Here is a 24,217-nt window from a genome sequence, read left to right on the forward strand (position 1 = left end):
GATTACAGGACAAAAGGGCCCCGCCACACTGATACGGAGTCCCCTCACCCAGTCCTGGGACTCTCCACTCTTTCTGCTGAGCTGATCTCACCCAGAGGTACAGAAGGGGTTATTATTAAACATTTCACAGCTGGTTGTATGTAAACTCCATCTCTACTAAAAACATACAGGAAATTAACACTAAGTATGTAAATAAACACTTGTTAAATCTTTCACAGCTCGTGAAGGTGTTTTTAAGTACTGACTATCCCAGGTTGAGTAAGAGCTAATTATTTCTAACTGTCACTTTGTGTAGAAATAGAAGGGTTAATCCTGCCAGTTGAATTCATCAATCAGTCAATTCCGTGACAGGACATGGGCCATTCAGCCCCATAAAAACCAATTGATTGATTGAACTTTTTCCTAATTGAACACACCAAGCCCCGCCAGATGCTGCCACAGTCAGAGACAAATCAAAGGTTACTTTGCTCCCTAGGGAGGATTAGGACAAAAGTCCCTGGAAAAATCTCTAAATAAGAGGCAACCTCCAACTAATATGTGAGAGCCAGTTTTGGAAGGGGAAGGACTGTATTAATTCACCACGGCTTCCCATCGTCCCGCAGAGTGCTGGGAAATAGCAGGCATTCAATAAGTGTTTCCTGACTAAATGAATAAACTCCATGCAGCGTGTTTCCGTGTGAATCTTCTGGTATATTTTTAACATCCCTCATTTTGAAATTCATACGTTGTTCTCGACCATTCTTAATGACTTTGTGTGTGTGTGTCTCGTGAAGCAGTAAGTGAACTAGGCTACCATTTTTATCTGCTCACCACCAGTCTCCTCATCTCCTCATAGCAGACGTACCCACCTCATCACTGAGGCAGACAGGTAACCACACGTGGCTCAGGAAACTGCCTCACCCCTTCAGCTACAGCAGCTAGTCCCAGGAGGTGGCACCTGCCCCAAGCCCACCCTGAAAGCTTGCATACTGGAGTCACGGAGTCACGGTACTGTGAGTGTAAAAGTCTTGAATTGCCATGTGGAATAACGTGGTGTGATTGTCTTCTCTGCTTGAAGATGGGCTACCTCTGGTGACTTGCTTCAAATGTAGAATGTGGTGGAATGAACACCACATAATTTTTTAGATGAAGTCATGAAAGACAAGAGATTTTCCTCTGCCTCCCTCCCTCTCTCTCCCCCCTCCCACCCCCATCACCATCATGCTGTAAGGAAGCCAAGCAGCCCCAAGGAAAGGCCCCAAATGGGCATTTCAGCCACAATCCCAGCTGACAGGCAGCATCAACTGCCCAACACAAGAGCAGGCCTTCAGATGATCACAGGCCTCCCTCGTTCTCTGAGCAGCCCCAGCTAAGGCCCAATGGAGCAAAGAAGAGCTATCTCTGCTAAGATTTCCCACAATTTTAGATTTATTTAGCACAATAAATGTCATTTTGATAAGCCCCTAAGATTGGGGGGTCATTTGGGGCACCTGGGTGGCTCAGTCAGTTAGGCATCTGCCTTTGGCTCAGGTCATGATCTCAGGGTGCTGGGATCGAGCCCCACATCGGGCTCCCTGCTCAGTGGGGAGCTTGCTTCTCCCTCTCCCACTCCCCTTGCTTGTGCTCTCTCTCTCTCTCTGTCAAATAAATAAATAAATCTTAAAAAAAAAAACTTTAAGATTGGGGGGTCATTTGTGACGCAGCAATAGACAGCAGGAACAGATTTGGGAGCCATAGTAAGGTTCTCCCATAAGAAAGCCCAAAACACGGGGCCACAGATTTGGGACTGGGCGGTCCATGGAAACTGGAAGGGCCCTAAAGACACAGGAGAAGCATGACTGATCCTGAGGAGGCTGCTGCTGAGGATTTACAGGAGAGAGAGGAAAATGTTATCAGAAGCTGGAACAAAGGAGGAAAGTTTGAAAACTCCCACCAGAGGTGACATGGCAAATACAAAGAGTACCTACTGAGCTGGGTGGTCTGGTTAGGGAGATTCATTCCCAGGTAGGGGGCTGAAGAAACCACCCAGGTTCTCCTTACTAGCCACAGTACAATGTAAGAAGAGAGAAAGAAGCTAAGGAAATGACTTTCTATAGAGAAGCCAGGACTTGCTGAGCTTGAAATTAACACTGTTCCTTATCTCCAGCCTCTTCAGATGACCAACAGTGCTAAGGTTAAGAAATGGCTGGCTTCCAGGCAAAGATCAAACACAGAGTGCTGCCTGGAAAATATGGTCAAAGATGAAGCCAAGGATATAAACCGTAAAATCCTTTCTAAGAAATCAGGAAGATCACAGACCCTTTCAAATAGTCAAACAGCCCTGTTAAGAATCTTAGGAGCATCGTTCCCCACCCCTCATCCCCCGCGAGCCGTACAGGGAGCGGGAAAAAGAAGCTATTCTTGCAGAGATCTGTGGGCACAGCTTCTGTGTGATGGAGTAGATTATAAATTGATTCATATGAAACCCAAAACGTTTTTAAAAGAATTATGTCAAGTTGGAAAGAACAAGGACAGTACAAGATGAAAAAAAGGCATTCAGACTCCCAAACATGTAGGGGTGGAAAGTAGGCTGAGAAACTACTTGGCTCCGAACTCAGGCTGCTGCTTATGGACAAGGAAGGATGACTGAGAGTATAGAACCAGGAGCCCACAGGTCAGAGCTGAGTGCCGTGAAAAATCACTTCCAGGCAGTAAGGATAAATCCTAACCAAGGAACTGATGGCAGGAGCCCAGCTGCATTTCAAAATTGCCGTGGACCCGTGGCTGCCATGTGCCTCCCACTTCCCCCGCTTTCTGAACAAGTATCTATAGCAGTGATCCTACACCTGTCCCACCATCATATGTTGGGATCATGGTGGTTGACAAGCTGTATCTTCAGTACACTAGTGTTCCAATCGATCATCGAGAGAAACTGTACCCTAGAAGCTGTGCTCAGAGAATCCCACCCGAGGAGCCCCACCTGCAGTAGCACCTGAGTTAGACATGGATCTCCTGGACATCAAGCTGGAACCTGGTGCCATAGCATGTGACACTGTTGAAGGGTTTTAAGAGTGGATGAGTACATTTTGCACGTGGAAAGAATGTAAAAACACACAGGAATAAAATGCAGTCTGTGGTGGCTTCAAAAGATGCCCACAAATTCTTTAGCCACTCCTCCCATCGAAAGATGGATAATTACCCTGCCCTCAAGTATGGGTCACATCACCCTTAGTGACTTACTTCTGATGAGTAAATGCAGCAAATGGTAATGCTGCCTGACCTCCAAAGTCAGTCCACAATAAGTAACCATTCTTGCCCAGCTCTCTCTCAGGATGTCATCACCATACTATGAGGAAGCCAAGCAGCCATGGGCTACAGGTGTCCCAGCCCCAGCCATGTACCAGCAGACAGTCAGCATCAACCACCAGCCACAACGAGTGACCCACGGTGCAGGTGATTCCAAGCCCCAGCCTTCCAGTTGATGCCTGGAGTAGAGATGAGCTGCACCCACTCAGCCCTCCCCAAAATGCGGACTCAAAGCAAAATAAATATTGTCATTGTTTTTCTTAAACAGCTTCATCGAGTATAATTCACTTACCATACAATTCACCCATTTAAAGGATACAATTCAATGGGTTTGGGTACATTGCATTAATTTTTTTTAATTGCAGTAAAATATGTATAATGCAAAATTTGCCATTTTAACCATTTTTGAGTATATAATTCAGTGGCATTAAGTACATTCCCAATGTTGTGCAACCATCACCACTTACCATTTCTGAAACTTTTTATCATCTCAAACAGGAACTGTACATATGGCTGAGTGATATTCCATCGTATGTATGTGTCACAGTTTGTTTATCCATTCATCAACTGATGGACATTTGGGTTTGTTGCTACCGCTTGGCTAATGTGAGTGATGCTGCATGAACATTAGCATACAAATATCTGTTTTCCTCCCTGCTTTCCATTCCTTTAGGAACATACTTAGGAGTAGAATTTCTTGGTCATGAGGTAATTCTATGTTTAGTTTCTTGAGGAACTACCTGGCTGTTTTCCATAGCACTGCACCATTTTTACATTCCTACAGTGATGTATGAGAGCTCCAATTTCTCCACATCCTCACCAACACTTGCCATTGTCCATTTTTTTTTTTTTGATAGTAGCCATCCTAGTAGGTGTGGTTTTGATTCACATCTATACCTCAGCATTGTTGAGGATGTTTACATCTATATTTATAAGTGATATTGATCTGTAATTTTCTTTCCCGTGATGTCTTCATCTGGCTTTGGTATCAGGATAATGCTGGCCTCACAGAATGAATTAGGAAGTGTTCTCTTCTGTTCTTCATAGCAGTTAGAGAAGGATTAGTGTTAAATTCCCTGAAATGGTTGGTAGAATTAACCAGTAAAGCCATCTGGCCCTGGACTTTTCTCTGTTGGGAGGTTTTTGGTTACTAATTCCATCTCTTGACTCAGTGTGGGTAATTTGTGCTTTTCTAAGAATTGGACCATTTTATCCAGGCTATCCTATTTGTTGGCATACAATCGTTCATAGTATTCTCTCATATTTATTTTTATTCCATATGTTTGGTAGTAATGTTCTCATTTTCATTTATAATTTTAGTTATTTCTATCTTCTTTTTTTTCTGCCACAATTTTGTTGATATTTTCAAAGAACTAAATTTTTGTTTTATTGATTCTCTCTATTGGTTTTCTATTTTCTATTTTATTTATCTCCGTTCTAATCTTTATTTACTCCTGCTAGCTTTGGGTTTAGTTTGCTTTTTGTTTCTGGTTCATCAGTGTGTAAAGTTACTGATTTTGAGACCTTTCTCCTATTTTAAAAATAGGTATTTACAGGGGCACCTGGGTGGCTCAGTCGTTTAAGCTTGATTTTGGCTCAGGTCATGATCTCAGGATCATGAGATCAAGATTCTCTCTCTCCCTCTCCCTCTGCCCCTCTCCCCACTCTCTCTCCCTCTCTAAAAACATAAATTAACATAAAATAAAATAGGTATTTACAGCTATAAAATTTCCTCTGAGCACTGCCTTAGTTGCATCCAATAAGTTCTGAGATGTTGGGTTTTCCTTTTCATTCATCTCTAAATGTTTCTCATTTCTTTTGAGATTTCTTTTTTACCCATTATTTCTCTAAGAGTGTGCTGCCTAGTTTCTACATATTTTGTACACTGTCCTTCGGTTTTCATTCTAGCTTCATTGCGTTGTGGTTGGAGATGATACTTTGTATGATTACAATCTTTTAAATTTATTGAGATTTCTTTTGTGGCCTAACATGTAGTCTTTCTTGGAGAATGTTCCAGAGGAAAAAATGTATTCTGCTGTTGGGTGGGGTGTTCAATGTACGTCTGTAGGTCTAGTAGTTTTATAGTGTTAGTCAAGCCTCTATATCCTTTTTTTTTTTTAAAGATTTTATTTATTTTTTTGAGAGAGAGCACATGAGAGGGGGGAGGGTCAGAGGGAGAAGCAGACTCCCTGCCGAGCAGGGAGCCCGATGCGGGACTTGATCCAGGGACTCCAGGATCATGACCTGAGCCGAAGGCAGTCGCTTAACCAACTGAGCCACCCAGGAGCCCCAAGCCTCTATATCCTTATTGATTTTCTGTCTAGATGTTCTTGCATTATTAAAAGTGGTGTATTGAAGGCTCCAACTATCATGGAGAACCACGTCTCCCTTCTATTCTGTCATTTGTTTCATATGTTTTTTCATTCTGTAATTTGTTTCATATATTTTGGGGCTCTGTTGTTTGGTGCATATATGTTTAAAATCATTGCATTTCCTGATGAATTGATGCTTTTATCAATATATAATGCCTCTTTTGTCTCATAAGAGTTTTTTTCTTAAAGTCTATTTTGTCTAACAGTATAAATACCCCAGATCTCTTTTGGTTACTATTTGCAAGAGACTCACTTTAGACCCAAAGACCCAAATAGGTTGAGGTGAAAGGATGGAAAAAGATATTCCATGCAAATAGTATATAGTTAGATAATTTTTTAAATCCATTCTACGAGTCTCTACCTTTTGATTACAAGGTTTAATCCATTTAGATTTAAAGTAATTACTGATAAAGACTTAGTTCTGCCATTTTGTTATTCATTTTCTGTATGTCGTTTTTTTTTTTTTTTTTTTTGGACATCATTGCCTCCTTACTGCCTTCTTTTGTGTTTAATCAATTTTTTTTTTGTACTGAACTGTTTTGATTCCTTTTGTGTATATTTTATTGACATTTCCTTTGTGGTTGCCATGGGGACTACATTTGCCATTCTAAAGTTACGACAATCTGATTTGAATTAATACCAATTTAACTTCAATAGAATATAAAAACTTTGCTCCTTTATAGCTCCTTTGTTACTGCTGTCACAAATTACATCTTTTTACCCTGTGCACTCAAGGAATGTAGATTTATAATTTATAAATTATGAATTTTATGCATGTGTCTTTTCAATCATATAGAAAATAAAAAAGTAGAGTTATAAACCAAAAATAGAATAATACTGGCTTTTATGTTTGCCCATCTATTTACCATTACTGAATAATTTCCTCATATGACTTCAAGTTACTCTCTAATGTCCTTTCATCTCAACCTGAAGGACACCCATTAGCATTTCTTGTAGAGCAGGTCTAATGGCAATGAACCCCTTTAGCTTTTGTTATCTGGAAATTTCTTACTATTTCCCTCATTTTTGAAGGACAGTTTTGCTGGGTATAGAATTCTTGATCAACAATTTTTTTTCTTTCCACACTTTAAATATATCTTCCTTCTGCCTTCTGGTCTCCATGGTTTTTGATGAGAAAATAGCTGTCAGTCTTATTGAGGATCCCTTGTGTGTATGTGATGAGTTGCTTCTCTCTTGCTGCTTTCAAGAGTCTTTGTCTTTGACTTTTGACAGTTTGATTGTGTTTCCCTGTGGGTCTCCTTGAGTTTACCTTACTTGTAGTTCATTGAGCTCTTGAATTTGTAGATTCATGTCTTTCACCAAATTTAGGACATGTTCAGTCATTATTTCTTCAAATGTTCTCCTGCTGCTCTCTCTCTTCTCCTTCTGGAACTCCCATAGGTATATGATGGTCTGCTTGATAATGTCCCAGTGGCCTCTAAGGCTATCTTCAATTCTCTTCATTCTTTTTTCTTTCTTCTCTTCAGACTAAATTATTTCAATTGTCATATCTTAAGTTTGCTGATTGTTTTTCTGCCTGCTCAGATCTACTGTTGAGCCACCCATTCTAGTGAATATTTTATTGTAGTTATACTTTTCAGCTCCAGAATTTGATTACTTGTTACAATTTCTATTTCGTTACTGATAGTCTCATTTTGTTCATACATTGTTTTTCTGATTTCCTTTAGTTCTACATCCATGTTTCCTTTAACTCTTTGGACATCATTAAGACAGTTGTTCTAAAGTCTTTATCTAATAAATTTGATGTCTGGGTTTCTTCAGGGATGGTTTCTGTCCACTTGTTTTCCCTCATTCAATGGGTCATGTGTTTCTGTTTCTTTGTGTGCCTTGTGATACTTTGTTGAAAACTGGACATTTAAATATTATAATGTGGTGACTCTGGAAATCAGATTCTCTAAATCCCCCAGTTTGCTGGCTTTTCTGTTGTTTTTGTTGTTGTTTTCATCATTTTTGAAGGCGGCAGTAGTCCATCTGTTTAGGTACTTTTCCAAAGTATTTTTGCAAAGACTGTATTCCTTGAGGAGTCTCGTTCTTATAACTTGTGTCCAGCTAGTGTTTAGACAGAGATTTCCTCAAGTGCTAGGAGAAAAAGAAAAAGCAGAGAAGAAAGCACCGGGGGGGGGGGGAAGCAAAAAAGAAGAAACACACAGAGGGACACCAAAAACAAACAAATTCCTCTCCCAGTCTTTGCAGTGCTGGGGCATTCCTTCAGCCTCCTCAGGATCAGCCAGAGATGAAAGTTTAGAGTCTTCTCTGTTCTCTTCTGAGTATGTATTTTGCCCTGAACAAACAAGTGATTTTCTAAATTTCTCTATATACACGGGCGCTTTTGAATTTCCCACAGATCTCCCCCAACTATTGCTCCTGGGCATTAGACAGCCTGTTGTATCTCTCAACCAGTAACTTTTGTCCCAGGTGTTTGCAGTTTGTTAGTTCATCCTGCAATGGTTTCAAGCAATGCCTGCCATTTTTCCAGCCTCTGTCCTGAGTTAGCCAAAAGAAAGACAAGCACTTGATGTCAGTCCTTTAGGTAACCCCAGACAGGTTAGAATAGACTCTAACCTGTCTGGGGTTTTCAAGTAAAGTAATAATTTTCAAGTCAAGTCTGCTCTGCTCCCCCTGGAATTAGGGACAAGAGTACCACATCAGGAATGTAAGCTGTCATCTCCAAGGTCACTGCTATACTGGGAAGGAGTGGGACAAGGGCAAGTAAAAATGCCACAAAGCTCTCCCACTATTTTCAAGTTGCCTTTTTCTTGGTTCAACATTTGCTTGGTTGCTCTAAACTCTAGGCTATTTTTCAGAGTTCTGAAAATGTTGGTTCTGACAGTTTCTACTTCTCTTTTGATGTTTCTGTGGGGGAATGAGTGCTTGGAGTTGCTTACTCTACTACTTTCCTGATGTCACTCCCTGATATTGTTCTAATTACTAAGTTTTACGGTTGTTTGTTATGCAGTATATTAGTTTCCTATGGCTACTGTGGCAAATAACCACAAACTTTGTGTCTTAAAACAACAGAAATTCATTCTTTCACAGTTTTGGAGGCCGTAAGTCTGAAATCAGTTTTACTGGGCTGAAATCAAATTGTTTTCAGAGCTGTACTCCCTCCAGAGGCTCTCAGGAAGAAACAGTTCCTTGCCTCTTCCAATTTCAGTTGGCTGTCAGCGTTCCATGTCTTGTGGCCAAGGAAAGGAATAGTCGGCCCACTCATGTCACAAAAGTCTGTTGGTTTTTTTTTAACTTTTCTATCAAATGTCTGCATGTGACAACAGGGTAGTCAAACCAAATTATTCAAACTTTTGCAGAAACACCTGGATGTGTTTAGTATCTAGCTCTGCCCTGAATCCATTAGGCTCTTGTTATGGGCTGAACTGTGTCCCCTCAAAATTCCTATGTTGAAGTCCTAACTCCCAGTACCTCATAAAGTGACTATATTTGGAGATAGAGTCTTTAAAGAGTTATTTAATTAACATGAAGTCATTGAGGTGGGCCCTAATCCAAAATGACTGGTGTCCTTCTAAGAAGAGGGGATTAGGGCACAAACAAAGGGATGACCGCTTGAGGACACAGAGAGAAGACAGCCATCTACAAGGCAAGGAGAGAGGCCTCAGAAGGAGCCAACTCTGCTGACACCTTGATCTTGGACTTCAGCCTCCAGAACTATGAGGAATTAATTTCTATTTTCCAAGCCACCAGTCTGTAGTATTTTGTTATAATAGCCTGAGTGACTAACACCATGCATCACCTGTTAAGGGTAAATCAACCATCTGTACCAAAAACAGAGACATTTGGGACCTGAAGTGATTGTGGTGGGAAGATTCAGTCATGCTTAGGCTTTTGTCCCTGATTACAGACACACCCCTTCCAGTTCTGTTATCCATTTCTCTATCTGTAGAAAGAGGGGAAGCAATCCTCAAAAACATTTGATAAATAAAGTGAAATTGTTGACATTTCTGAGTCCTAAGTGCTCAGACAGAAAAGGTAATCACTCTATCCCAGTGAGCCAGCCCCAGACAATCTAAGTCACTGCTTTGTCATGTCTGGCTACCTGAAGAGCAGCTGAGTTCTTTGGGCCCAGATGGAACATCCCCCCAGGTGAGCCTGCTCTCCTCAGATCCCAGCCAGCCTCTCAGCCACTTGAGGAGGGTGGCAGGAGCATAGACAACCTGTGGGAGCAGCTTCAAAATCAGTCTTCTAAGCACAAGAGGGACATCTGCCCAATGTTCTGCTCCATCCATCAGACTCTACAGCTTGAGAAACTCACTTGTAGAGTCTCCTAGAAAGAGAGTAAGATGCTGTGTCCATTATTTGCACAACCACCTGCTAACACTCAATAAAAATGTGCCAGCAGGAAAGTGTGTCCAAGTTCCAACTAAGTACCTAATTAGGGGAAGCAGGTGGAGAAAAAAAGTTTTTTTGGTTTGTCTTGATGTTTTGTGTTCAGCAGCATGTCTAGCCTTGGCTATCAGATTTCATCATGAATAATGTGCCGTGGCAACACTCCATGCAATCCCTGCAGGACAGACTGACTTCTTCAGAGCCAGGGAAGGCAAGGCAAAGGCCCATCAGTGTGGGGAACGAAGTGTGATGCGGCCATCAAAAGAGGACATCCTCTCCTCTGTGCTTCCACCTCCAAAGTTCTGGAAGGTCTAATAAATCCCATACCTTAACACCCCAACGGGCGAGGCAGCTGAGTGTGCACCTAGTTGGAACACCAAGGAGAAAAGGCGTCACATTAAAATCACATTCTGTGCTACAAATGAAAGAGAAGTTTATCATATGCAGATAAACCATCTGCGTCTGTGCATAAAGCTCACGTCTGAAGTAGGTGTCACACCATGTACTACACTCCTAGCACTCATGAAAAATGCCGACACAAAACCGCGAATATGAACAATGACCTGAAAGCCAGCATTGGCGGAGATCTTGGACCTTAACTTACAGAATCATAAACTCTCCTGTAAATAGGAAAAGAAGCTAAGACAATGCAAGTAAGTGAAGTAAATGGCGTTTGTCCACATTCTCTTTCCACAGTGTTTGTTTTCATGGATAGCTCATCTCTCAATTTTTAAGTTTTTACTTAAGTTTTTACTTAAAATAAGAGGAAGCAGATTTTGCTCTTGTGAGAATAATGTTGAAGGTTAAAATTGAAATAATACAAGTGTGAATTTCCTAATAGCCTAAGGCTCTAGATAAAATCATGGAAAGTCTTCCTGATGCATCCCTGTGTGGAGCCCTCCTCCGTTCCTTTCCTAGTTGTCATGTAAAGAATTTCCAGAATCCAGAAACTTCCTAGCTAGGTTTGGTCCCCACAACTCCTCCAAAGCTCAGTTTTCCACTTTGGGATACAAAATGCTTGTAGACCCAGTGAGGACGGGAGGCAAAGCAGATGGGTGGCCAGAGCACACGGCTGGTCCCCTCTGAGCAGCACCCATGGCCTCGCCGGAGAAACAAGCAGTACCAATTCCTCCCACAGTGATCCTGGGATGTAATCCTGATGTGTAGGAAAGTGCCCGGCATGGAGTAGATGTGCAACAGCGCTACATTAACACACATACCACATACAAACATCCCCTAGACAAAGAACGTCTGCAAAATGCCATGTACTTCACTTGGTTGTGTTGTCTTAGCTTCTTTTCCTGGTACTTACTGCAAGCACCCCTAGGAGCAGGGAAGGAGAACCTGGTAGATAGCAGGCCACAATGATGACATTTCCAAACCCTGCAGCGCAGGGAGAAAAGGAAGCGCATGAGCAGGGGGCTTGCAGATAGAAACTGCACCCCCATTCATATCTGTGCTCAGTGCGGCTCTTTTCTCTGTAAACATCTTAAGTGCCAGTCATGTGTCTCTGAGCAGCCACCAAATGCAGCCTACCTTTTCAGTAGGAACACGAAACAATACAGGCTGCCAAAAGTAGCATTTCTGTTCTGTGGACCCCAAAATGGCACTGGGCTCCCATTTTGAAAGGGCTCTATCACATCCACGGCCATGAGAAGAGGAAGCAGAGCTTCGGGTTCTAAGCATGCGACTCCAGGAAGCCGCTCAGACACCAAACCTTAAAGGAGATAGAGAGTGGGGTCCCCCCGAAAGACAGGGCTGTCAGCTTGGACGATTTGCACACTATCACCAAAGAGCAACTGTGGATAGATCACTCTTGCCAGAGAAAGAAAAATGAAGATTATGGCAATTTAGGCAAGAGCTGGTCACTCTCTAGAGTGGTCTTATGCTTGGCCTCTGCCATCATCATTCCTCTTTCCAGGGCCTTACGTTGTACTCGCCTTTTGTTGTAATGGATATTGGTTAAGACAAAGGACAGAGGAACCAGTTCAGTGCTGGCCACTTTTCGCACCAAGAAAGAAACCCTAAACCAGCAGGGGAAAGGCAGTTGTGTTACATATCACGGGGGTGTGAGTCACTGAAATGGTGACTTCCTGAAATTTTTCTCCTTCTTCCATTTGCTTCAGAAGTGAGCCATAGACACGGTCACAGGCAGGGGGGACGTTCCAGGCCACACGTCAGTGCAGGACCAGCTGGAACGGCAACCACATTGGACGTCATTGCCCTCGCCGTCCTTCTCTCCCTCCCGGCACAGACTCTAACCACCGGCCCCCCATCTCCCATTTCTGGACGGCAACTTCTCCTGCTGCAGGACTCTGAGGTCCCACCCTTGCCCCACCGCTGACCACAGACACAGGACAAGCACTCATGGGATGAAACCAGGAAAGCATTTCGAGCCTCTGCAGAAAACCTCTAAGCAAGTACCAAATGGTATTATTCTTTTCCTGCCAAGCTCTCCCGGCTCTAGGCAAGAATATAAGGAATTATTAACTTTACTTCCCAGGCGAGGAGGGAGAGATGTAATTAGAGCCCTGAGGTTTCCCCACAAGGCATTAGCGAGTAAATTTGCCAGCACTCTGATGAGATAAAACATGGAACTTTCTATTCTGTGCCAATTGCTTCTTTGTCCGGAACACAGAGTCATCTTCATAAGTGAAACTAGAAAGAAAGAGAGAACAGTAAGAAAACCAAGGGAGAGCCCTCCAGACTCTCGTGGCTCTGGCAGCCTGCTTCCCCTGAGACAGAGCACAGTCCCACACCTGCTGCTGACACCAAAGCTGAAGTGAGTCCGCTCGGAGACCGTGAAGGCTGAGAATAAAGAAAAATCACAATTCTTGAAACATTTACTAGTAACCCTAGATAAACCAAGTGAGAAAGGAAATCTTACTCAAATCCTATTGTGACAAATCTCATTACAATAAACTCTCCACCTCAGCATCGACCAAGCTTCCCTAATGACTTGGCCGTTGGTTTACGAGAATTTATGGATCACCTAGAGTGTGCCAGTCCGTGCGCTGGGCCCTGCAGTGATCCATTTCACACAACAGCCAACTTCACATCCCATTTCAAGACAACCACACTGTGGGACGGTGGCTTTTACACCTCTCCATGTTCTCTCAAATGCCCTTCCAGATGCATCCTCCTCACCCTCCGAGGCTCATCCCAGTTACCACCTCCTCCACAGGGCTTTGATCCTCACCCACCACACTTCCAGCAGAAGTAGTTTCTCCATGGGGCGCCTGGGTGGCTCATTCAGTTAAATGTCTGCCTTCGGCTCAGGTCATGATCCTGGGGTCCTGGGATCGAGTCCTACTTCAGGCTCTTCTGCTCAGTGGGGAGTTTCCTTCTCCCTCTCCCTCTGCCCCTACCCCTGCTCATGTGCTCTCTCTCGCTCTCTCTCTCTCTCACTCACTCTCTTAAATAAATAATAAATCTTAAATAAATCAATAAAATCTCAAAAAAAAAAGAAATAGTAGTTTCCCCTCTTTTGGAAATTCCTCAGTTTATATTCTAAGGGACGTGTTATGTGTAACTTTACTATTGTGTACTGTGCTACCTCCCCTCCCTGCCAGAAACTTCCAGAGATGAAAATCCTAAGGACAGAGCCCAGTGTGTCTTTTAAAATGGCTTTGTGTCAGAGCGCCGGGGTGGCTGTCAGTGAAGCGTCCGACTCTTGATTTCAGCTCAGGTCATGATCTCAGGGTCGTGAGATCGAGCCCCACGTCAGGCTCTGCACTCAGTGTGCTTGAGATTCTCCCTCTCTGTCTCCCTCTGCCCCTCTTCTCACTCATGCTAAATAAATAAATGCATACATACATACATACATAAATCTTTTTAAAAACAAATAAATAAAATGGCCTGTCTGCCTTGTGTCCCCCCAGCACTCCAAGGGCCGTTCTCTGGACAGCTGCAGGAGTGTCCTTTGGGAGCTTATTGCAAACGGAGAGTCTCCACCCCAGCCCAGACCTACTTGGTCAGGATGTGCATCTACCACGTTACGCAGGTGATTCATATATACACTGAAGTTTGAGAAGCACTCTTCTATACAATAGATGCTCAATGGGTATCTTTTAAATAATAAGCCAAGTTCTACACAAATATCTTCCCCTCACACACCCCATCCCAGGGACTGCAGATGAGCTAAGTAACCCCATCCTGAGGTGACAAAGTGCTTGGTCCTTGCAAGCCACCCGTGGCCCCTACGCATTCAGCAGCAAGTAACGTTCTTGTTCATCACAAAACGCTGCCTGCCTGCCTCCCTACTATGTTCCAGGCCCTCTGCACATTTCATAAGAACATTGACCTCTCAACACACTGAACCGGGTTTGCAGATTTGGGAGTTTAAATAAAGGAGGAAAGTATGTGACTCTGTGTGTTAAGTACCTCCCAGGTGCTTGTCCCCTCCACAGACTCCTGGTGGATCAGGAGGGACACAGCCCCGGACCAGTCCCCCGTCCACCTGCCCCCAGGACTCAGCTGGCCTGGTCCTCCAGGGAGTAAAGCCCTGCGTCAGTGTTTTCTCACACACCAGCATGCCTCCCGACCCCTGGAAGGCTTTTGAAACACACTGCAGGGCCTGTCCCCAAGTTTCTCACTCAGGAGACATTCTCATGCCTGACATAGAAACTAGAAAAAGAAATTCAGACAGAAACACTAAATAAAGGTGTCTTTATTCCTTTGGCTTCCCTGACGAGGAGTATCTTATCCAACCTTGTTCTTTTGTGTGTTTCAGAGATAATCTGGAGAAAAGACTAAAGAAGTGAGGCCTCTGTTTAATGAAGCCCACTGAGAAAACCAAGTCCAGAAAGTTCCTCAGGCCTTGGTCAGAAAAAGAGGGTCTGGTTTTCCACCCGTGTCTTCAGCTTTGCGTGTTAAGAGTGAGAGCTGTGTGCTAAGGGCCCATGCCAGAGAAAATTAATTTGGCCAGCAGTGGGGAGCCTCAAACCTAGGCTCGGTTGTCCTTCATGGACAAAAGTCAGCGGGTGCGCCCTGCTGCAGGCATTGCTCATTTGCTCTCTGCCTACAGCTGTGCCCGTTCACGGGGCGCCCCTTGCCTCAGACTCACCTCCTCTCTCACACACCTTAGCCTCCACCCAGGGCCATCATGCAATCAAGATGGCCTGTAGAAAGAGTGGAAGAGTTGAGAGTTCCACCTCTGTTCCCAAATTCCTCTCCTTCTTCCCGCCTGGTCATGCTCTAACCCCCACATCACCTCAGTGGTCAATGTAATCACAACACTACACAGCACCAGCTCCGGGTGTTTCTAGAATTGGATTTGCAACCTCCTTTTAGAAATCACTCACCCCACTCCTGTAGTGCCCCAGTGCCAACTGTCTGTGATGTATTCATTGGGAATAAGAAATCACGGGTCAGTAAGGTTGAAGACCCAAGCCTCAAGGCTAACCAGCTTCCAGAAGAATCCTTAAGTCTGCATTCTATTTCCAGACCCATCCTGAGTGTGCTAAACCTGGTTATCACCAGGACTATCTATCAAGTTCATAAGTGTCTGGGGGAACCTGGAAGTTATTTTAAGCCCTCTCTCTTCCCCACATCCAGCAGAAATGGGTGTGAAATGTGACAATCAGCATCCAACGTCCTGAAGACTCTTCCTAGGCCAACCATACCTGAAAGCCTTCCTTTGACCCAGTCTGCCCTGTGTCTACTCAGCTGCCATGTCGGTCCTTATCTGCTTCTGCTCCAACTCCTACTTTGGTGCCTCATTTTAACTGTTTTTTCCTGGCATCTAACCAGCTCCTCTATCTTCTGGTCTCATGTTGTTACTTCTCCTTTCTAGCTTGGACATTTGTGGCCATCTACATGGGAATTTGGTACATTTGACCCCTTTGGCACAGCCTGGCATTTCTCAAACTCATCCCATTTCCTATCTCTGGTCCTGGACAGTAGGAAATCAAAAAGCTCCATGAGAATTCATATTTACAGGCATCACAAGGTCAGATCCTGTGTCCACCTTATTTTCCTACTCCTGCCACACACCTAGCACATAGTAGGTATACAACAAATATTTTTCAATGAATGAATAAATTATAGATATATCACACATTAGGCAGGAAGATGATGAGTTAATGTAGCTTTTATTGTGCAAATACTTGGAGTATTTCTGGGTAATCAACAAATGTATAAGCCAAAGGATTAATGCTCATAAACTGCTTTGAAATCCACAAAATAACAGTGCTATAAAACAGTCAATTGTTACTGAGTAGAGGTGACCAGAGGAACAGAGCACACCATTCATTTGGGGTGTAGAAAATAGGTATGAAGGAGGGCAAAAGAGAAATAGGACATTCCAGGGAAAAGAGGAAATAATCAGTAAGCAAAATAAAACTCACCTTTATCATAATCATCATCTTCAACTGCTTTTCCTTGAAGTTTCTGAAGCTTTAATCTTAGGGATTTTACCTATGTTGGTTTGAAGGGGAAGAAAATGAAAGTCAAATTAGGATAGCATTCAAGCAAACTTATTTTTTTTAAAGCTAAAAACATTTAGAAACCATTTTAAAACTGAAGTTCTTTATTCTCCTTTAAAAAAAGAACCACAAATGTACATTTTTCCAATGCCAGATGCATTAGTTTCTCAAAAAAAAGTTATATAAAGAGAAAGTGTAATTTGAGCATAAAATCCACAAAAAGAGCTAGAAAGTTATTTTAAACAAAAACATCACATTGTACCCTTATCTGCATGAAAAAAAAAATGCATAATAAAAAGGAATGCAAACTTTCTGACCTGACCAAATGGTCTCCGTTCTCAAAATCACATTAAAATTATGAAGATAAACACACTAAGATTGGAAAAGAAGCCAAGAGAAGAAGAGCATGAGCTTAAATGGGGCAGGTTGTCCTGCCAGCCGGGTGAGATTGACAAGAAGGACCTCACCATACCCTTCTAGAAAAGGGCATCACCCTATTTAACCCACATATAGACATAATGATCCCATTGTTTGTCAGAGAGTTACCAATACTCATTTTTAATTATTTTTCCTCTCGACAGGAGGCCCGAGATATTCTGAAGATAGATTCTTGGCCTATCAGTGAATGGATGTGGGCTTGCTCCCCAAAACACACCTTCCTCCCATCCTTTGCCTGGCTTACACCTCCATGTCCTGCAACACCCAGCTCAGGTGTCACCCCCTCCGGTCTGTGTTAAATGTCCTTCCTCTATATTGCCATTGTGACCTGTGCTTCTCCTATTCATATGACCCATTTAACAAATATTTACTGAGTGTCTCCTCGGTGCCAGGCACCGTTTGAGGTGTTGAGGATACAGCACAAAATTCTTAGCCGTCTCTCAATGCACACTCTTGAGTAGGAAGACAAAAATTGACATAATAAGTATGTTTTATGGAGCCTTAGAAAGTGATTGGGGTTAAGAAAGAAGAAAAACCATAGAACCCAGTAAGGGGCATCAGGAATGCCATTAGAGGGTGGGGCTGAGGATTTAAGTAAGATCTCACTGACATTTGAGCAAAGATTTGAAAGTGGTAAGAGGGGGAACCCTGGGGCTCCTGGAGAAAACATTTCAACAAGGGAAGAGTCAGCACAAAGGCTGTGGGAAGAGGTGTTGCTGGTGTTGACAAGTAAAGCAGCAGGCCACTAGGTCTGGGGTGGATTGATTAAAGGGGGACTGTAGATGATGAGATCAGAGAGCTGATAAGGAATGCATCATGAAGACACACGAAGATGACTAAAAAAAGTGCTGATGTCACTCTGAGGGTGATGGGGGCAGTCGAAGGTTTTGAGCACAAGAGTCCATGATCTGATTGGGGTCTGACTGCTGTGGGTAAGGGCAGAAGTCAGATAGTGCGGGGGGAGGGGAGCATGGAGATCGCCCAGGACAGAGGGGACGGTAGCCTGAATGATCGTGGGCACAGTGAAGATGGTGGGAAGGGGATCTGACCCTGGGCACATTCTGAAAACATTGTTGAAGACAGGACCGACAGGATTTGCTCATAGGTTACATGGGGGGTAAGAAAGGGTTTGAGCTGCTGGAAGAATGGAATTGCAAGAAATTATCATAGTACTTGGGACACCATGTTACTGCTATTGTTCTGTTTCGTTTTGTCTGTGCGCTCCATTCACACTTGATCGTCTTGAGGGCAAGAACTATATTCCGTTCATTCTATTCTATTCAGAAAATGGCAGGGCTTACCCTTACTCGGCTCTCCACTGCTCTGGGCACACAGAAGGATGACACGTCTCTCCCCACCTTGCTGTGGGTCATGGGGTGTGGGTGCAAGTGTTAGAGGTCACTTCTGCACTGAGTATTTAGTTGCTCTTGTAGGATCCCTTAAGGTTTTCTTCCTTGTCCCCTTGACTGAGGGACCATATGTTCAGGTGGTGTAGGCAGGGTTCCTGAGTGACCCTGTGGAGCAGATTCCCCAACCGCCTCCGTGGAACTCAAAGCATTCAGCAAGAAACACAACTTTGTCCTATGAAGGTTCTGATATCGTGTCACTGTCTATTACCTCTTCTAATGCAATCTCTATAGCCAGGCACAAGGAGCCCATAAATACTTTCTGAATGAATGAATGTTTACATTAACCCCTTTATCCTTGGAGTTGCTCCATATTTCAAGTGCAAACTGCACCAGTAACCTAGTTGTACATAGTAGGGATAGAAGATCTGTATGGATGGTTCAGCTGCCATATAAAGCATACTATTACCATCACCACACCCAAGACTTGGTATTATTAAACAGTTACTAGAGCCGAAGCAGAAGAACTACAAGAAAGAAGGTCATAGAACTTCATGCAGAGCCAACATCCACCTCACCTTCTCCCCCTTATCCAGTGATCCCTGTAGGTCACTGAATTGATGCCCCAGGAGATGTTTGAATGTCCATCTTTGCTGGAAGCAGAGCTACTGATGGTCATGTCTTATCTAGTGACACAACCGTGTGAGGCAGGCAATTTCCATCCTTCTCCTGCAGCTTCCACGAGCTGAGGCAGGGCTAACTTGCAAGGTTCTCCCCGCTTCCCTCCTCTGTGCACCCAGTTAGCATTTCCTTCCATCATGATTGTCTCAGCCCCATGCAATCCCTGGCAATGTCCCTGGATGGCTATTTCTTTTTTTTTTTTTTTTGTAGATACCACTCTATTTTTTTTTATTCTTATGTTAATCCCCATACATTATATCATTAGTTTTAGATGTAGTGTTCCATGATTCATTGTTTGTGCCTAACACCCAGTGCTCCATGCAGAATGTGCCCTCCTCAATACCCACCACCAGGCTAACCCATCCTCCCACCCCCCTCCCCTCTAGAACCCTCAGTTTGTTTTTCAGAGTCCATCGTCTCTCATGGTTCGTCTACCCCTCCGATTTCCCCCGCTTCATTCTTCCCCTCCTGCTACCTTCTTCTTCTTCTCCTTTTTTTTTTTCTTAACATATATTGCATTATTTGTTTCAGAGATACAGATCTGAGATTTAACAGTCTTGCACAATTCACAGCGCTTACCAGAGTACATACCCTCCCCAGTGTCTATCACCCAGTCACCCCATCCCTCCCACCCCACCCCCCACTCCAGCAACCCTCAGTTTGTTTCCTGCGATTAAGAATTCCTCATATCAGTGAGGTCATATGATACATGCCTTTCTCTGTTTGACTTATTTCGCTCAACATAATACCCTCCAGTTCCATCCACGTCATTGCAAATGGCAAGATCTCATTCCTTTTGATGGCTGCATAATATTCCTGGATGGCTATTTCTAAACAGTATAAAATACCCATTCTGTCGATTCTCATTCGTGGTAGTTGTATTCTATAAAGTCCCCAGAAATGCTCAGTTAGCAAACACTAAGCCATTGCTTCCAGGGGAAACAAGCGTTCGGCTTCTGAGAGCCTCCTATCACAACGTTTTTCCAACTGATCAATACGTAACCTTGTTTTATGTGTGCTTCAGTTGAAAGATGCCTTATTTAATATATATTGCTGGCTCGTTAACAGAACTCACGGCCACCGGCACTACAGCTCGTGCCTGCACCGAGCTTATCGGTCACGTTTCCACCATAAGGCACATGGCAACCTTCTCACACTTGGGAGCACAAGGCAGCATGGCGGCCTTATGCTGGCGGGCCATTTGAAAGTGAAATCCCCAACAAAAAGCACTAAGTAGACCACAAAAAAGGACACTTGTTTACAGGATGGCAGCTGCAATGAGAAGGGAGCATTGCCTTGTTCGATCTCAGCTGGGAAAGTGCACATTAGGCAACCCAACCTTTTAGCCACTCTGTACACATCCACAAATGACCGGGAAAGAGCTGTGAGCACTGACTCTGGAGTTCCCAATAAACTGTAGAAAGTAAGCAAACAAATACTGAGGATCGGCTGTATTTTAAAAAGACCGAAAATTCAAATTCCTGAGATCCGTTTTTTTACTTAAAGAGAAGGGAGAAGGGGTTAAGGAATTGGAATGTAATATCTAAAAGGCCCCAGAACACTAGAATCCCAGTCTTTCAAAGGACATCTCCCCAATCCTGAGTGCCTCTCCAGGAGCCCGAATGAGCAATCTCAAGCCTCTGCACAAACGTGATAGAAAAAGAAGCAAAAGGCCCCCCTCACGCCAGACACCTCCAGCTGTCAGGAGCCTCTTCTTCCTATTGAAACAAAATCTGCCTTCCTATAAAGCTTATGACCCAAACAGAGCTCTTTCCATCACTCCTACCACACCAAAGAAAGCTAATTCCTCTCCCACACAACAGACATTCAAATCATTGAAAACAGCATCATGTTTTCTGCTTTTTCAGGTGTTAGTTTACCATAAACAAAGGTACTTTGTTTAACTACAGATTAATTGTGTCCAGATCCTATCACTTGAGACAGGATATGAGTTTAATTTGAATTATGGGGAGAAGGGTGAATTTGGTATTTTTGACCCAAATTCTCTTATTCTGAGCTATTTCTCTAATGATAATAATGACCAATATTCTGGGCACTTGCTCGGTGCCGGACCCTGTCTGAAGCTCCCAGCAAGTGTGAGCACATTTCATCCTCATGAGAATCTAATGAGGTGGGTACCGAGGTTTCGCTCCACCTTCTAACAAAAGCATCTTGAGGCACAGAACGATTAAGCAAATTACCTAAGGCCCCACAGCCGGGAGAGGAAAATGCTAGGCTAGCATCCAGGCAGGCCCATGAACCTGACACACTGCAGGGCACCGTGGGATCACAGGCACACACACACACCCCACCAGGTGCCCACGGGCAGCAGGGCTGTCCTCCAGAATCCCCAGGGTGAAGCGGCAGCCACCTCGTCCTTCTTCCGCAAGGAACACCTCTCTCGTGAGCTCTGACCAATAAATTCTTTTAAAAAGCTGCATCTGGGTAATAAAGGTTAAAGGAAGAGATGTATCTAGGGTTGGTTGCATTTTTTTAAAACTAAAAATCCTGAAACCCAAAAGGTAAGTCAGGGTGGCTTTCCACAGCCAGAGCCCCAGGAATGCCGACCTTCAGGCCCTGAAATGACCCAGTGGCTCGGGAAGCTGGCAAGGCGAGCCCAAGGCGCGGCTGGGCCCCAAGAGCCGCAACTGCTCAGGGGTTCGCAGACTCCAGTTTATTACAAACAAGATTCTCGGGAGGATGTGAGTTACCTGCAGGTAGGAGGAGATAGAAGAAAGGAAACCCAGCGAGCGGAATCATGTGGACTGCAGAAGGATCGCTGCCAAGGTAGTTCCTGTTTGTTTGGCTATTTGGGAGGGAGAGCCACTGGTCATTGGAATGGCATTCTACTTTTGCTTCACCTGAGTCAAAACTTGAATTTTTTGAGATGGAGAAATACAGATATGTTGTCAAGAGTTTTTTAAGAGATCTTGGAAATGAAAGGTTGAATACAGATATTTACAGCTGGAAAAGTGTGATGACACAAAGCTCCACTTAGTGCCTGGGACATTGTGATTCATAATAAGAAATATGTATTTGGTCTTTGTTTATTTCTGACACAGAGCTCCTAAAACCCTAGAAATTTCCTGTGAAGAGGGCAAGAAAGGTGTCTTTTGTTATGTTAATAAGGTGACTTTTGGAAGACACCTAAGGATGAGGGCTGGTTGCCAGGAGAACCAACCACATGATTGCGGCGGGGGGGGGGGGGGGGGCCTTCCACCCCCCCCCCCCCGCCCCCAACATCCAGGGAGGATAGAGGGGCTTGGTGTTGAATCAATCCCAAATGGCCAATGATTTAATCAGTCACACCTATGTAGCAAAGCCTCCATAAAAACCTGAAGGACAGAGTTGGGAGAGATTCCAGGTTGGTACACATGTGGACATTCAGGGAGAGTGGTGTGCCTGGAGAGGGCCTAGAAGCTCCACGCCCTTCCCCCTACACCTTGCCCTGTGTATCTCTTCCACTGGCTGTTCCTGAGTTATATCCTTTTATAATAAATGTATAATCTAGTAAGTAAAACGTTTCTCTGAGTTCAGCGAGCCACTCTAACAAATTAATCGAACCCAAGGAGAGGGCTGCTGTTGGAACCTCCAATCTATAGCCAGTGGGTCAGAAGCACAGATGATGGTCTGGACCTGCAACTGGCCTCCAGAGAAGAGGCAGGCAGTCTTGTGGGACTGAGCCCCTCCACTGTGGGAGCTGATACTATCTCTGGATAGATGGGGTCAGAACTGCGTTGAGTTATGGGACACCCAGCTAGTGCTGGAGAATTGCTGGTGTGGACAAATACCTCTCCGAGGTTGGAATTGATGACGAGAACCCCTTTACACTTTGCATATCTGTCTCTCAGACTCTTCTTATGCCCTAGCAAGTCAATCCAAGAAAGCCATCAACTAGGGATCTGTGGTCCCTCTTAACGAGATTAATCATTTTACTAAAAACAAAAATGAATCAAGCAACAGCGGAGGGCCAGGACGGATGCAAGGCATCAGGCATCCAAAACTGTCTAAGAGACGTGACCTGTGGTATATAGAGCTCATGGTCAAGTGCAGAACTTGGACCCGCAAACAAATGCTTATTAAATGTGATGAGTGCTACCATGGGGCATGTCCAGTGTGCTGTGGGAGCAACATGGAAGGAGGGATTCATTTGGTCCAGAAGGGGCAGGAAATGTCTCACAAGGAAGTGGCTTCAGACCCACACCAAAGGGATTATATGAGCTTGGCAGGTGGAAAAGTGTAGGAAGGTCATTCCAGGCAGAGGGAGAACTACAGGCAAGGGCTGAGGCACAGCTTTCCCTGGTGCCTTCAGAACAGGAAGCAGCACCAGATGGCTGAGCCAGCAGGAGTAAGGCACTGGGGCAGGCTGGTGCAGGTTGGGAAAGGTCTCAATTATCAGGATAAGGAACTTGGATACCATCCCGAGAAGAGCAATGAGCCACCGAAGGTCTCGAGCCAAGGAATAACACTATCCCACCGGTACTTCGGAAGATAACTCTGCTGGCCATCCGGAGGATGAACTGGAGAGGAGAGATACTAGAGGAAGGTAAATATGTCAAGAATCTCTTACAAAACCCAGGTTAAAAATAACAAGAGTTTGAACCAGGGCAGAGGCCATGGCTGTGAGAGGCAGGTTAGCTGTAGGACTATGAGGGCTGACCAGATGGGGGAGTGAGGATGAGGGAGGTGTTGACGATGCTGGATGGATGCTATTCATTAACATCAACAAAAATGTATCAAGACCAGAGCCTTTTAGAACAGGTTTGGTGGGGAAGACAATGACGTCAGCTTTGAACACACCTAACTCGAGGGTTCTGTGCATCACCTGGGAACGGAGACCTGCACGCATATCCGGCCTGACTTCAGGATCTCCTTGTGATACAAATCACATGGCTGGGCTGAGGTCCCTGAGGGCTGGAACAGGGCAAACAGGGCCAGGGCCAGAAACATCAGGCCACATGTAAAGAACTGAAAGTAAATGAGTGCAATTGCTGGGAATGAACACGACCTTCACATTTTCAGGAACTTCTACCAAATGCCTGATGAGTGGGTGTTCTACTTCCTTGTGTACATGTACATGTATGCACACATACAAATACACACATGCACACACTTACACACATGCGCACACATCACATGCACATACAACACAGAAGGAAAACACAGCCTTGCAGTAGGATGAGCCACACACAGCGCAATGGGTCAGTCACAAAGCATCTCTGCCTGGGTTTCTCGGGGAACTTTTCGGGGGTAGCCCAACACTGCCTACTCACAGTTGTACCCATCTCTCACATAACCGGGTGGACAGCACCCTCATGATGCCAGGGCTGAC

At 44.2% G+C, this 24,217-nt stretch overlaps 1 protein-coding gene across 1 annotated transcript in view; it reads right to left on the minus strand.

The window, feature by feature from the left end:
- Nucleotides 1-24,217, minus strand: part of DISC1 (DISC1 scaffold protein) — a 326,114-nt gene that overhangs the window by 299,614 nt on the left and 2,283 nt on the right. The window contains exon 3 of the mRNA XM_021696148.1: nucleotides 16,343-16,412. Coding sequence (XP_021551823.1) covers nucleotides 16,343-16,412 — 70 coding nt within the window. The remainder of the gene's footprint in view (nucleotides 1-16,342; nucleotides 16,413-24,217) is intronic.

Source organism: Neomonachus schauinslandi, chromosome 6 (genome assembly GCF_002201575.2).
Source record: "Neomonachus schauinslandi chromosome 6, ASM220157v2, whole genome shotgun sequence".
Taxonomy (NCBI): domain Eukaryota; kingdom Metazoa; phylum Chordata; class Mammalia; order Carnivora; family Phocidae; genus Neomonachus; species Neomonachus schauinslandi.